This window comes from Schistocerca serialis, chromosome 4 (assembly GCF_023864345.2).
Source record: "Schistocerca serialis cubense isolate TAMUIC-IGC-003099 chromosome 4, iqSchSeri2.2, whole genome shotgun sequence".
Classification (NCBI taxonomy): domain Eukaryota; kingdom Metazoa; phylum Arthropoda; class Insecta; order Orthoptera; family Acrididae; genus Schistocerca; species Schistocerca serialis.
In genome coordinates this window covers 125,751,887-125,767,536 of record NC_064641.1, presented here as the reverse complement: position 1 = coordinate 125,767,536, position 15,650 = coordinate 125,751,887, and the positions used below count along the sequence as shown (strand labels likewise).

The 15,650-nt window shown below is 40.3% G+C and overlaps 1 protein-coding gene across 1 annotated transcript in view; it reads left to right on the top strand.

Annotated features, from left to right (window-relative positions):
- The window catches only part of LOC126473927 (DNA polymerase subunit gamma-1, mitochondrial), a 152,826-nt gene that overhangs the window by 118,175 nt on the left and 19,001 nt on the right, over positions 1-15,650 (top strand). The window contains 2 exon segments of the mRNA XM_050101285.1: positions 7,131-7,351; positions 13,440-13,728. Of these exon segments, the coding sequence (XP_049957242.1) occupies positions 7,131-7,351; positions 13,440-13,728 (510 nt within the window).

The window sequence follows — 15,650 nt, the reverse complement described above, 5'->3', positions numbered from 1 at the left end:
CCGTGTAAGCCTTTCACATATGTTTATATTCGAAACTCAAAAATAATACATGGAAGGTTGTTGTTGAGAATTGCCAAATTCCTATGTAGAAGTGCTGAATCGTTGATAGGGGCATCCAAAATACTTGCAGTCCCGCCTAGGGCGGTGTTCCGCAGCACACCCAACCTCCATCCCTGTGCCACTCCCACCCCCAATCCCCTGTCACAGGGATCATGCCCCTGTGGAAGACCCAAGTGCAAGACCAGCCAAATCCACCCACCCAGCACTACCTACTCCAGATCTGTCACTGGCTTACCCTACCCCATCAGAGGCTGGGCTACCTGTGAAAGCAGACATGTTACACACCAGCTCTGCTGAAAACATTGCACAGTGTTTTACATTGGTATGACAATCAACCAACCACCACCAAACAGTTGCCAAAAACGAGATGGACCACCCAGTGATGCAACATGCAGCAGAACACAACATGCAAGATTTCAGTGGGTGCTTCACAGCCTTTGCCATGTGGATCCTCCCCACCACCACCAGCTTTGCTGAGTTGCGCAGATGGGATCTATCCTTACAGCACACCTTTCACTCCTGTAATCGTCCTGAAATAAACTTAAGCTAACTCACTGCTCCCCAATCCCCACCCAATAGTGTGTGTGTGTGTGTGTGTGTGTGTGTGTGTGTGTGTGTGTGTGTGTGTGTGCGTGTGTGCGTGTGCGTGTGTCTACACACACCATCCCCTGCCTCAGTACCCTCGTCCCAGTTGTCTCTCCACATCAGCTAGTTGTGTGTGTTATCTCATGCTCTAGTCTATGATATCGCATGCCACTGTCTGCCACTTACCCCATCTATCTGCACCCCTATCTAGCCCACGGACAGCTCTCCACTCTCCCATTAGGCGCTCTCCCCCTCCCCAGCCCACTCCATCCTTCCTGCCCCTCTCCATCCCCCACCCCAACACAACCCAACACAACCCCCAACCATGATCTAAGATCATTCCTGCTGCTCAGTATTTGTCATTAATCCTTTTAAGTGCACAGTGAGAAAGCTGTGTTACTGTAACAAGTATGTTACATTAACCAAAATTCGTGTAGCAAGTGTGAGTTCAGATATAGCTTGGCATGCATTCCACCACAGGCAATTAGGCACATTCTGTAGTACAGACGTAGATCTTTCACAGTTTACTGAATATTTCTGGCAGATTAAAACTGTCAGATGGGCCATGAAGCTGGAGCCTTGCCTTTCAGAGGCAATCCTCTCACTGACTGAACTATCCATGCGCAACTCACAGTCCACCCTCACAGCTTTACTTCCGCAAGTACAGTATCTGCTACCTTCCAAACTTCACAGAAGCTCTCCTGCATCCTTTGAGAGCCTAGCACTCTGGATTCAATTTCTGACATGGGATGCTATTTTAATCAGCCAGGAAGTTCCAAAATGTTTAAATGTGAGTGAATTCCTAAAGGACCAAACTGCTAAGATCATTGGTCCCTAGACTTACACACTACTTAAACTAACTTATGCTAAGAACAACACACACAGCCGTGCCTGAGGGAGGACTCGAACCTCCGGTGGGAAGGGCCGCGCACTCTGTGACTAGGCGTCTCAAACCGCTAAGCCACTCTGTGTGGCAGGAAGTTTCAAAATGAGTGCACACATTGCTGCAGAGTGAAACATTCTGTGGAGACAGTTGTCTGAGTTTCTTCAGTTCACTGTTGTCAATTATTCCTTCATCCAAACCAGTGTACTAACATCTCAAGACCTCACAAGTAAGAGGACATCTAGCAACATTATTCATGAAATACTAGTCTGTCGGACCCAAGAGGTTTGTCGGACATGTCACCAGTGATAAACATCAGTAGGCCAAGAACCACAGCAGTTTCAACCTGTATTTGACTGTAACTAGACATCAAGGACAGATCATCTATTCAGTCAGTATACATGCTGACAATCTAATTTAATGTTATAATTTAGTATTGCTAGCACACTTCAGTCAGGCTGTTTCCTTCCACAGAAGGAAACACAGTCTATTTGTAAGATTGCAGACATTTACTCTTTGCTGTCCGTATTTACAATTGGCGATAACACCATGTGTATTTATTCACTTAATGGCAGTTTACTCAAGACATTATGATGTGGGTCTAGAGTGAGGTAGACATTGGGGACATGAAAATGATAGTGTGTAGTGGAACACACTTGTTTCTTGTAACTAGTTTGGAAGTGCTATTAGCGATCTCTTAGCTGCATGCGCTCTCCCAAACCTCTCGCCAAACATACACTGCCCCATTAAGTTTGTATCAACTAAGAAAACTAAGATGAGGAATTACTTATCTTCTGTCATTGACAAATAATGCAGTCTCAGTTCTGTTGTGTAAGCATCCTCTGCTTAAGAGATACTGAACAGTTATTAGCAATACAGAGAAATTACACAGTACTTTAAGAATTTTTGTTTAGCTGTTACAATTAAATTAAATAACACTAATACATGTAGTAATTTTTGACAAAATATTTAGAGTGTGCTAGTTGTCTCATTCACGATCAGATGTTCACAGCACTGCGTGGTTGTGTTCTTATGGGGCACTCTTCTGCAATGTGTTATAGTGGCTACTGTAGTGGGCCCCTTAAATTACTGGTATGTGGGAACCATCGTGTCCTGCCAGAAATATTAATAATTTCTGGGTACCCGAATGTTGGAGGTAAATGAACGGTAGTGAAAAGTAGAAGTAGGTTATACAAAGAAAATGTGGGTAGCAGAGAACCATATACAGTGTGTTTGTTTATAAATAAGTTTCCTGCTACCAATCCAAATTTTCTTCTACATATATTTTACACAATATGTTCCAGGAAACGATTCCCATTTTCAAGTGTGTTTTCCTCTTTGTACTATCCATTTTTTATTAAAAACTATGGAAAAAGAAAAATTATGAAAAATGACGTAGTATACAGGCAAACACACTTGAAAGTGAGTAATTTCCAAAAACAGTCATGTCAAATATAAATTAAAAAATGTGCCTGGTAGTAGGAAAGTTATTTATAAAGAAACTTATCATTTTCATAGTTGCAGGCATTCACAAACCATATCTAATGGATAAAATCAGAGAACCATATACGCTAAGACAAAGAAATGCATTATTAATTTGTGTTTTCCTTTAAATAAGACAATTAAGCATTTGTTGAGTACATCACAGAATCATTTGGCCCTGGTGAGGGATATTGTGTTCATTACTCCATACAAGCCCATAAATGCAGTTGCATTAATACCTTGCAAATATTCATCAAGTAGCTTAAAGAAGAGTAGTTTGGTCTCCAGTGAAAAGTGAAAGTTCCTACACAGTCATTCTGAGGCCTGTTGGCTCAGAATGGGGCACAACGCACTTTCTGCAACTAAGCCCTCATAAATGTGTTATGCAGTGGGTCACAGCAACTCAATGCAGTGACTGCTCACCAATCCTCCTAGCAAGCCCACCAGTGAACGATACAACATAAGGTCTGTGGTATGTGGTACACTTCCGGTGACTGCAGCCCATTTTAATCGCTCGGGTCTCCGATCTTTTGTACCTTCTGAGATTGCAGTTTTCATCAGTTTTGGGTCATTGGTCAAAAGTTGTGTGTTTTTCATCCAGTGCTGCAAGCTGTTAGTCCTGGTTCAAATTTCTTTCTTCTCTCAGTTCACCAGCAATGCTTTTCAACTCTGCACAGTGTGTTAGATTTCATCCTGTCATCAAAAGTAAGGTGGCATCATGTACCTTTATGTTCTGGTAACATGGACTACATCAAGGTCTGGGCTTTAATTGCAGCCCACAGATCTGTTGTCCTAATATCTGTGCTAAGACTGTTAACAGTCGTAAAGAGGATGAGAAATTCAGCAGAATGTCCTAGGCTCCAATAAGTAGAGGTGATAGGTAGATTTTGAGGAAGGGACCTTGGTGGAAAATGGTTTATTGGCTGCCTTGTCAAAGGCAGGTATTCTGTTCTCTGCCTACATCAGATCTATTCTTCAGTGAGTGAAAAATGTAGCAAACTTTTGTGACTGTTCTCGAGTCCATAAAATCATAGGACTTGCTGACTCTGAGAAAGGAAAGCTGGAGGGCTGCCTTGACAAATGATTTATGGAAATGGATTTGTGGCAGCCTCCACTAAAAGCAGGCCTTGCACAAATGTGCAGGCATTACAGTGTTGTATGATTTCCTTCCTAGCACCGAAGTTTCACTTTTCTGGAAATAATTCCCACTACTTATGCAGCATATCTGCACATTTCCTATGTTGAGTATTTGTTCAAACCAGTTACGATCATATCCTTCAAAGTAAATCAAGGTTACACGAAAATACAAATATACACATCATGTACCAATAGTTAAAAGTAAAGCATGATGCCCAACTGTCTTTTCAAGTATCATTACAGATAAATCGTTTGTCCATGGGTATTTAGCTGTTATTAGACATGGTTGTATTGAAGGAAGTTGATTAGCATAGCTTAGAGCAGGGGCGGGCTGGAATCCTGCACATGTGCGGTGCACTTGCACGTGTGCAGTTAGCAGGTGTTCTGCATGCACACAGGGGCAAGCTGGCCACCCGCTTATCTCCCCTCCCCACCATATCGTCTCTCCACTCCTTCCTGTACTACGTTTTGTTTCCTAGCTTGCTTATTGAATGAAGGAATAAGGTTAGTAGGAGTGCCTGAAAGAAATCATGGATTGAAAGAGTACCTATTACCTATGATACGTTTTATTTAATTATCGCAGGTGGAGTTTGCAATACGTTTAATGTCTGGAACAAAATTTCTACATACAGACAAACGCAAACAGTTACATAAATTTTCATCACTGATGTGTGCTCTTAACCAAGGTGTATTAATTTTCATAACAGAAAAAAATCTCTCTCAAACTATGTCGCGCCAAACATTGACATTATCTTCGCGGCTTCATGATGGAAACGAGGAAACTCTTGCTGTGGAAAGTCATGGTAAAAGTCTATTACACATCTTGCCAAAAGGAACTTGTTTCTCAGACGAGAATTACACTGTAGATCTATTAATTCCATTTGCAAATTGGGATGAATATCATCTACAGAAACAGCAAATGGTCTCGAGAACCATTCAAAAGCTTGGGATAAATATGATATATCCCCAAATCGCTTGAGAAATTCCTCTTTTATTGCACTAAGTACAGAAACATATTCTTTGAAATTCTGTTCTTGCACAGTAGACAGAGTAGGGAAATGCACTGCGTTCCCTGACGAAAGCTGTCTTTTCTGCAGCTCAAGCTTACTAGTGAAAGCTTGCACCTTTTCAGCCATTTCACAAATTAGCTGATTTTCTCCTTGCAAACTTGTGTTCAATGCATTCATGTGTCTGGTAATGTCCACTAAAAATGCAAGGTTGGCAACCCAGTCTGGATCTTCTAACTTGGGGTCGTACCTTCCTATGTCCTTTAAAAACTGATTTATTTGTATTCTCAGCTCAAAAAATCATTTGAGTACATTACCACAGCTAAGCCAGCAGACTCACTGTACTCTTCCCCAATTTCAGCTAAATGTGTGTGAAACTGTCTATGTGTAAGCCCGTGGGATCCCAAATAATTATCTGTCCGAATAACCACTTGCATGACGTCCCCCAGTGTTGCTGCTTTTGCACAGAGTACTTTTTGGCGCAAAATACAGTGGATGCTGTACAATGATTCTTCTGTATGCTGTAGCTTTTTTTCTTAGTAATCCAACAAATCCCATTTGTTCCCCTTTCATTGCAGGTGCTCCTGCTGTTGTCACTGACACCAAACATTCCCAGTTTAAGCCAGCTGAATCGACAGCTTCTTCAACGGCTTTTAGGATGTCCGTGCTGGTGTTCATGCTTTTTAAAGATATAATATCTAAAAAAAAAAAATCATCTTTTATGTGCAGAGCAGTGTCCACGCTGCGGACATAAATCACTAATTGCGCGGTGTCTGAAATATCTGTGGACTCATCAAGTGCAATGGAAAATGCAATAAACTTCTGCACTGCACTCCTTAATTAACAGTAAACGTCACCTGCCATGGGACTTACACGACGACTTACAGTCCACCGAGAAAGAGTGATAGCTCGAAACTGATTTGCATTCAGTGGGCAAAGTAAATCAGAAGCATCATTGATGCACTCCTTTATAAAATCACATTCAGCAAGTGTTTTTCCTGTATTAAGTGCAATCTTATAACTTGCACGTACCGCTGGGCTATCATTGTTGTCAGTCCTGAAAAACTGAAAACAGTGCTCCATAAGATGTTAAATCAGTTAGATGAGAGACATGACGAAAGAAAGTCGCAGATCTCTCATGACAACAGCAACTTATGCCAGATTCATCTAGTACCATCAGATTGCTCGTCTTAAGCTCAGTCAATTTCCCCATCCGCTCAGAACCGACAATAAATTGTACTTGTCCTTGTGAAATTTATTCTAATGGCGTTCAATACTAAACTTCTGCTGACCAGCGAGAATACTGCCACGTATTAAACATTTCGAATTTTCACATTTTTGCACAAAGAAAAATTGATTCTCCCACTCCTTTTTAAAAGATAGCAAATCTCTAAATCTCCATTTCCTTGATTCACTCTGCATCTTCCGGTTCTTGTTCTTGAAATACAACATTCACTACTTAGTGGTCGCTTTGCATCAACGTTAGCAGCTTAGCCTGGTACTACACTGCCTGGTACTACACTGCAGGCTGTCGCCACTGTCCCGGTTGACGATTGCATGCGAGCAGCACACGTGCACCACTGTAAGCTCATGAGCTACGTGCAACGTTTGCCTGCCCCTGGCTTAGAGGCCTTGAATGGCTTGATGAACAGGGAAGGCTTGCAAGAGTAACTTCAAAATTTTTTAGTTATTATGTTCACTCTGATCAAGATGGTGTAGTAATAAGACTTTGGACTCATATTCAGGATGATGACAGTTCAAATGCTGCGGCAGCTCCTTTGAAGGGGAACAGCTGACTTCCTTCCTCATCCTTCTCAAAGTTTCTGTTCTGTCTTCACTGACCATATTATCATATGAATGTTAAACCCCAACCTTCCCTTTCTCTTATTTTCACAATCTGCTCCATTAAATTGATAATTCACAGTCTTATTGAAAGATTGTGTGCTAATAATGAAAATAGATTTTTGTGTCTACAGGTTTTGAACTACGCACGTATATACGGTGCAGGCTCTGCTTTTGCCGAGCGTGTGTTGCAGCAATTCAATCCAGGTATTTCAGAGAGTGAGGCTCGTTCTTCTGCAAGGCGCATGTTTAGTCTTACCAAAGGTCGTCGGCTATTCAGACCGCTGGAATCTTTAGTTGATATCTTGGGAGAGAAACCCGTGTCCAAGACTGAAGCTCTTCGGTGTGCACGAAGGTGAGTAAAATAATAAGATAGTGACAATTTCATTTCTTATAACATTTATGAACAAACATTGGCACTGTTTAAGATCTCTGGAACGGTGCATAGAAGTGACCAAAGTGTTTGAGGTGGTGGTGATCAGCTATCTTGCTGGGAGGTGGATGTTATAATTTGTGTTAAAAATAACAGAGAATGTAGCACACTGTCATTTAACATGCATCACGCTGTCTACATGTGAGTGCTCCAGTGCTATGGAGTCACAAAGAAGTAGCAACTACTGAGGAAAATATTTTGGCAGCATAATACCACATCAGCAATGTTTCCAGTCTTCAGATCTGCACAAAAACATATAAAAGCTCTATGAATGTAAGTTGCATGCCAACCATCAATACAAACATCAAGTGTATCGTTGACTACTGCTCTGCACAGGTGGTATTTAAGGAGATGCTATTGGCAGAGGATGACACAGCAGTCGGCCAGTGCCAATGAACCTGCCGGGGCCTGTGGACAGAGTTTACTTTTGTGTTTAGAAAAGTTATGGAGACTAGTTCAGGGTTCTCAGGTGGAAACATTAGTAGGACAGCAGAAATGAATAGATGACTGACCCTTTGATCTCATCCAAGATTCACTACTAAGAAGTAACACTATTTGATGTCATTAATTGTGTAGAAACTGGTAGGGCTGGGAAGCACCCTAAAATCCCAGTGACACTCCAACTGTTGATGCGCACAGTGAGCATTTTACCCCCAACTCTCCCTCTCCAAGGAATACAGAATTGCATTCTGTCTTATACTTTGCAGTAACATCTTCTTTAGTAAATCAGATGAATGTGATGTCTGTTTTTGCATGCTGTCACTGTTTGCAAACTCTCTCTCATCTGGGTAATTGAGGGTCCCAGTACCAGAGGAAACTATCCCTCATATGACTGTATCTGAGAAAAACAGTGTTTCATGTAGATCATTGAGGGGCAAAGGAGAGCAGTCACTGAATAGTATAACTGTGGAGTCCTCGACAGGCACAGACAAAAGAGAAAGAGAACTTGCTAGCTTTTGGAATAAGTCTGTCATCGAGCATAAACATATACAGGCACATACGCATGCATTGTAAGGGCACAGGAGAGAGAGAGGGGGGGGCAGGGGTGCACACGCACATCCTCCACACTAAATAACTAGAAAATACAATAAATTTTTTAAAAAAATATTAGTTTTCATGAAATTGATTTTTGCGAAACTATGAGTAAATAAGGGTTACAAATGAGTTTTTTTAAAACACTAATATTAAAGTATTTGAAAAGGTTTTAAAATACAATTAATATGACAAATATCATATTTCTCCAACATGTTCATTGAAATCAGCAGTGGTTGATGCTGACAACTACCTCAGAATGGATGGAAAAGCGCACATCATGTAGATTTCATAGTTTCAGTGCAACAATGTCTCATCTTGCTGAAATAATAATAGTAACTCAACCATCAGCATAGTAATATACACGGAAGCTCCAAAGAGACTGGTACAGGCATGCGTGCTCAAATACGGAGATATGTGAACAGGCAGAATACGGTGCTGCAGTTGGTAGTGCCTATACAAGAACAAGTGCCTGCCACAGTTGTTAGATTGGTTACTGCTGCTACAGTGGCAGATTTAAGTGATGTTGAGCAAGGTGTAATAGTCGGCGCATGAGTGATGGGACACAGCATCTCCAAGGTAGCGAGAAGTGGGGATTTTCTCATATAATCATTTCATGAGTGTACTGTGAATTTCAGGAATCTGGTAAAACATTATATCTCAGACATAGCTGCAGCCAGAAAAAGATCCTGCAAGAACGGGACCAATGACGACTGAAGAGAATTGTTCAACAACAGAAGTGCCACCCTTCTGCAAATTGCTGTAGATTTCAGTGCTGGGTTATCAATAAGTGTCATCGTGTGAACCATTCAACGAAACATCACCAATATCAGCTTTCAGAGCCAAAGGCCCACTCGATGTACCTGTGATGACTGCATAACACAAAGCTTTACGCCTCACCTGCACACATCAACAACAACATTGGACTGTTGACGACTGGAAACATGTTGCCTGGTCGGACGAGTTTTGTTTCAAATTGTATCAAGCAGATGGATGTGTATGGGTATGGAGACAACCTCATGACTGTTCAAGCTTGGGCTCTGTAATGTTGTGGGGCATATGCAGTTGGAGTGATATGGAACCCCTGATATATCTAGATATGACTCTGACAGATGACACGTACATAAGCATCCTGTCTGATCACCTGCACCCATTCACGTCTATTGTGCATTCCGATGGACTTGGGCAATTCCACCAGGTCAATGTGACACCCTACATGTGCAGAATTGCTATAGAATGACTCCAGGTACACACTTATGAGTTTAAACACTTCCGATGGCCACAAACTCCCCAGACATGAACATTATTGCGCATGTCTGGGATGCCTTGCAATGTGTTGTTCAGAAGAGATCTCCACCCTCTTGTACTCCTAAACATTTACGGACAGCTCTCTGCAGTATTCATGATGTCAGTTCCATCCAGCACTACTTCAGGCATTAGTCAAGTCCATGCCACATAATGTTGCAGCACTTCTGTGTGCTCACGGGGGCCCTAAACAGTGTTGGGCAGGTGTACCAGTTTCTTTGGCTCTTCAGTGTATAAAGATGCATCTGTAAGGTGATATTTAGATCTCAAATAATTGCACTTTTTTCCTTTCTTTTAGCTCCAGTGTGATATTTTTAAAGAAAAAGGCATTTACATTTTTCTTAAAATGACTGCTGCAAATTTCCTGATTACAAAAATTTTGCATCACCATTACATTTTCCCATTATTATTTTGTGGTTGACTGGATTATTATTCTTGAAGTCTTCCTTCTTCACTTTCACACCACAGATAGCTTAGGAATGTGTGATTATCCAATTAACTTATACCACTGGTCTGGTATGTACATACGAGTCATGTATCCTATTTATTTCTCTCATATCAAAATCAATGTTATTAAATAATAGGATATCCCCTGTAGGAAGATATATAATGCTCAGGATCGTCATACAAACCCAGTCAAACAAAGGCATGCTGTAAGGTGATCATATTACCTTTGTTTTGTTCTTAACCCCAATGGGCAAATTAAACCAGGTTCCTTGTATGAAATATGTTTTGTGTTACCTACAGTATGATATACGAATAACATGCCACTTCAGAAAGCCTCTGTATGACTTGTTTGGTGGCCATATAAACATAAAGACATTTTCTCTGTTGTGTTCATGAATGCTGAGAGTGATGCCTAAAGATGTCTGAGACAGAAGCTAGCTGGAATAGAAAAATGGGCTGAGTCAAGGGGATAATCTAACCCCCCCTACTTTTCATCACCGTTATGGATGAGATAGTGGCAGGGAAGGCAATATAAATAGGAGATGAAGATATAAAAGCAATGGTGTTTGCAAATGATTTAATGCTGCGGAGAAATGGAGGAGGAGACTAATGCTAAATGTATGGGAGGAAGTGTGGTGGAACAGTATGGTCGAAATTAATGCAAATAAATGTGGAGGGATTCTGACAATGAGGAATAAGAGAAGAGCAGCAACAGATAAAAGTATTAGAGGGCATCTACTTAAGAAAGTGGAATATTTCAAGTACCTGAGGAGCATAACACAAGACAGTGGGAGAAATGATAAGATGCGTGAAATTGGAAGGCAGGCCCATGGTTTTCTGCAGAGTGAAAGAAGCCTGATATAGAGCAAGGATGTACCGCCAAAAGTAAGCAAGTGTTATACTGAGATTATGCTTCAGTACCCAAGTATGCATCGGCAATGTGTGTAATGAAGAAAAGGCCAGTTAATGGCTTGTGGGGTCAGATTTCACAGCAGCAGACTAGGACTTACTATCGTAAATAGTGTAAGTGAGACAGTAAGAAAAATAGTGAAAAGAAGACCATGGAAAAAGACAAGAGTAAGATAATATGGCTCTGTTACTAGAATCAAAGTTGGCAGAATACTAAAACAGGCTCATGAAATGACAGTGAGAAGCAAGAGACATAGAGGAAGACCGGGAGACAGAATGTGTGATGAAGAGAGGAAAAGACTGGGACAGAGTGGCATGAGGAACATGGTGGAAGGATAAGAAAATATGGAAAGACTTACACCCCAGACAGACAAGTCAGGGAGCTTAAAACTGTATAAGATGATGATGATGAGCACCATCCTCTTATAATGTCTCTTAAAGTTTGCATGGTGTGGCTGTCTCTGCTCTGTACTCGCCACAATATAATTTTACATTATACTCACATGTTACTTCAATCTGCTTACTGAGGAATCATTTTAATCATGTTTATAATCATGAGTACACTGTTTCTGCGTAATTTTTCTGGATAAAAATTGAATCTGAATGGTAAAACCATTTAATTTGTAAAAGTTTCAGAAAAATCATAGTTTTGTGTCCTCAACTAATGAAACATAACAGCAGGACCTGAGGTTAGATTTTGCTCCATGAATGTTATACACACAGCCAGCACCTCGCTTGTAAGCACAAACTTTTTGTATGCCACACACAGTCTTCACTCTTCATTCTTCTCTGAATTTTTCAAGACTTTTCATTATAATTTTGCTTCTTCCCAATACTGGCAGCAGCAGTTGTCTCCATTTCGTATACACATAATTGTCAACTTTGTGATATCTACTGTTTCACATTCGAACTTCCATTAATGTAATTGGCATCAGGATTACATTTATTTTATATTAGATGCCTCTAAAATAATGGTGTAATAAGAAAGTTTAACAAACTATGTTAACTTGAGTATTAAAGAATTGAAAACAAATAATTTCAAATATTATTGTATTGACAGATTGTGGTTACAATCCAGTCATCTTTAGATGTGGGTAACTTCATTTGTCACTGAGAGTCTTGCTAACTTGAAATCTGTGGGTTTGAATAAATGGCTTAGATGGCATGTGGGCTATATTATTTACCAGAGGTTTTGACACATGATAATGAACTGAATGAACTGTTCAGACACTATAAACTCCTTTTTTTCCATACGTGCAGGACAGCTCCCTCTGCCACAAGGCCTATCAACTGTTCACACATAGGCATGTGAGAATAATGGAAGAACTGGTATTCAAAAACGTGCTCTTACTAATACATCTCTTTCATATACATTTAGCTGTTTACACAATTGTAACAAATATTAATGCTGGAAGCATTATGAAAATAATGATACTCAAAAAGATATTGCAACATGCCTCCTGCATGTAGTTAATTGATGTTACAGAGGTTAGTACTTAAAACAAGTGAAGGGTGATTTTAGTCTAAGCAGTTTCCTCATAATCAGATGGTATAATTGTGGATATAGCATACATTGATTTCTATTTTCTTGTGTGTAAAGATAGAGCCTTATGGCTTCAGAATTGATAGCAATTAAACCGGAAAAAAAAAACCAAAATGATGTAGCTGAAGGGATTTATAAATTAAAATAAGGGAATAAATGGTACTTATTTTCCTTGGTGAAAATGGTATTGTATGGTTTGGCACCACACTTGTGGGTGCAATATCATAATAATGCAAATGTTACAACAATTAACATTAAGTCACTCTGAATCACATAACCATTAGTAAAAGGATAGATTGCTACTCACCATGTAGGGAAGATGTTGAGCTGCAGATAGGCACAACAAAAAGACTGTCAAACAAGTAAGCTTGTGGGCAAAAAGGCCTTCATCAGCATTAGACAAAACACGCACATGTGCACGGGCACACACACACACACACACACACACAGTCTCTGGCTGCCAGAGGCTGTGGTCACGTGTGTGTGATTGGTGTGTATATGCTGTCTAATTGTGATAAAGACCTTTGGCTGAAAGCTTACATATTTGACAGTCCCTTTTTTTTTTTTTTTTTTTTTTTTTTTTTTTTTTTTTTTTTTTTTTTTCTTTGTGCCTATCTGTGACTCAACATCTCTGTTATACGGTGTGTAGCAATATATCATTTCATAATATTGCACTATTTCATCCTGAATTTTCCACTGTTTGAATTATAGAACTCATTTATATATGGTGTCACAAATTTTATGGCATTAAATAATGTATGTTTTGTTCAACAGGATGGGAAAACCTGTCAGTGAACTTTTTCACCCACCTCAGTGGGAAGGAGGCACTGAATCAGCCATGTTCAATCGCCTGGAGGAGATTGCTTGCAGTGCGGAGCCACGAACCCCTTTCCTCAGCGGCCGCCTGACACGTGCTCTCGAGGACAATGACGACAGGACACTGCCAACAAGAGTCAACTGGGTTGTGCAGAGTGGGGCTGTCGACTTCCTCCACCTGCTGCTTGTTTCTCTCCGCTGGCTCCTGCCACCGAGTGCTCGCTTCTGTCTGAGCTTCCATGATGAGGTATGTGATTATAGTTTCAGAGTTTAATGTTGGTTTTTAAGTTAGCTGTTTGCATGTTCCATAGACTATAACTAAATTGGTCCATCTGATAGGGTCTGAATCTAGTTGATTGACGTTTGAGTAAAATGAAAATAAATAAATATTATCCTCAGAACCCTAGAGAATACATCCCTAGGTGGTGGATTGGGGATTGGCAGTCAGCAGCTCTGACGTTTGAGTAAAATGGAAATAAATAAATATTATCCTCAGAACCCTAGAGAATACATCCCTAGGTGGTGGATTGGGGATTGGCTGTCAGCAGCTCCTATCTATTGAAATGCAGGACAGAAATAAAATGTCTCCTGTAGACCAAAAGCACTGGAGTGAAAAATCCGTTAACAAATCCAGCTACGATAGACCCAGCAAGTGAATAGTGGATAAAATACATTCTTTCAAACACAGAACAAGCCTCAGAAAGAATGGAAATAATGGAAGATGACCCAGCTTTTCCCAAGGAGTAAGATTTGGTACATTGAAAATACAGAAACTGACAGGGAAGGTAGAGGAAGTGGTGGACTTGATGAACAGGAAAAGACCAGATATTCTAGAATTGTCAGAAACCAGGTGGAAGGGTAAAGGAAGTAGGTAATTGTGGAGCAGATATTGGTTGTACATAAGTGAGAATGATGAAAAAGGAAGGAAGACACAGAGTGGCAGTAGTTATGCAAGGAGGGTTGAAAGAGGAACTTGAAGGGAATGAGTGACAAGATAGTGATAGTGAAAGTGAAAGGGTAGGAAATGGAAATGGTGCTCATATATGTGCCACAAGTTGGATGTTCTACATAAGAGAAAATGGGAAGTTTGCAGACAACTAATTGGACAGGTGATCATTATACTGGTGGACTTAAATGTACATGTGGGAAAGGAAATATAAGGGTATGAGGAAGTATTGGGAGTGGAAGAGTGGAGAAGGAGAAACAGAGGACAGAAATTGTTAAACTTCTGTAAAAGGAATGAACTCGCAGTTGCCAACACCTGGCTTAAGAAGAAGGAAAGTCATAAGGTAATGTAGTACAGCCTTAATTTGTCAACTAAATTCATGGTAGACTACGTATGTGACCAGGACATGAATAGGGCAGTGAAAGATGTTAAGGTAATACCTTCCTTAGCCCTAGATAGTGATCACCATCTTTGAGTAGTGACAGTAAGAGGTATTAAAGAGGAAAAGGGAACAGGAAGGTAAGAAAGAAGGACAAATGTGTGGAAGCTGAAAGCAGAGAAATGCAAAGAATTATTTCAGAAAATAGTAGAAAGCAACATACCAGGGGAGGAAATGCAGTTAGTAGAGGAAGAATGGAGAAGCCGTTTTCTTACCTCACTCAACTTTGCGGATTTTATTGGGGCACATCCTGTCGGGTATGCTAGATTGATGGGTGTATTGGGTAGAGGTCGTCCTGCTGGAGGCAGTTTGAAAAAATGTCTGATTAAATCACCTATGAGATCTCTGGCAAGAATGCAATGAAGCAACAAGTCTTGTTGTGATAAATTTGCCAGAAAGTTTTAAAATCAAAAACATCTGATATCTGCACTTGCTTGATGAGAAACTTTTTGGTTTTCTGCTGTTTACAGTCATTTTTGAAATCTGATCCATTAGTATAGATTTGGTCATTCTTCATTAGTGATTGTTTTACAAGACTGAAGTTCCTGTTTTCAGAGAAGGAAGGAAATATCCTTGACTGAGAAGTATAATTCTATTTTCTGAAAGCACCCTGTCTCAGTCAGGGTGAGGAGCACACTAGTCAAATCATGGGTTTTGTTGTTCCACTACTATTCTCCAAGAACAGATGCAATTCATGGAATGGAATATCATTATGAATGTAATCAAGATGGGAAGAACACACATTGTCAGAGTCTTTGTTGTACTGATCCTCATTGTAAATCTT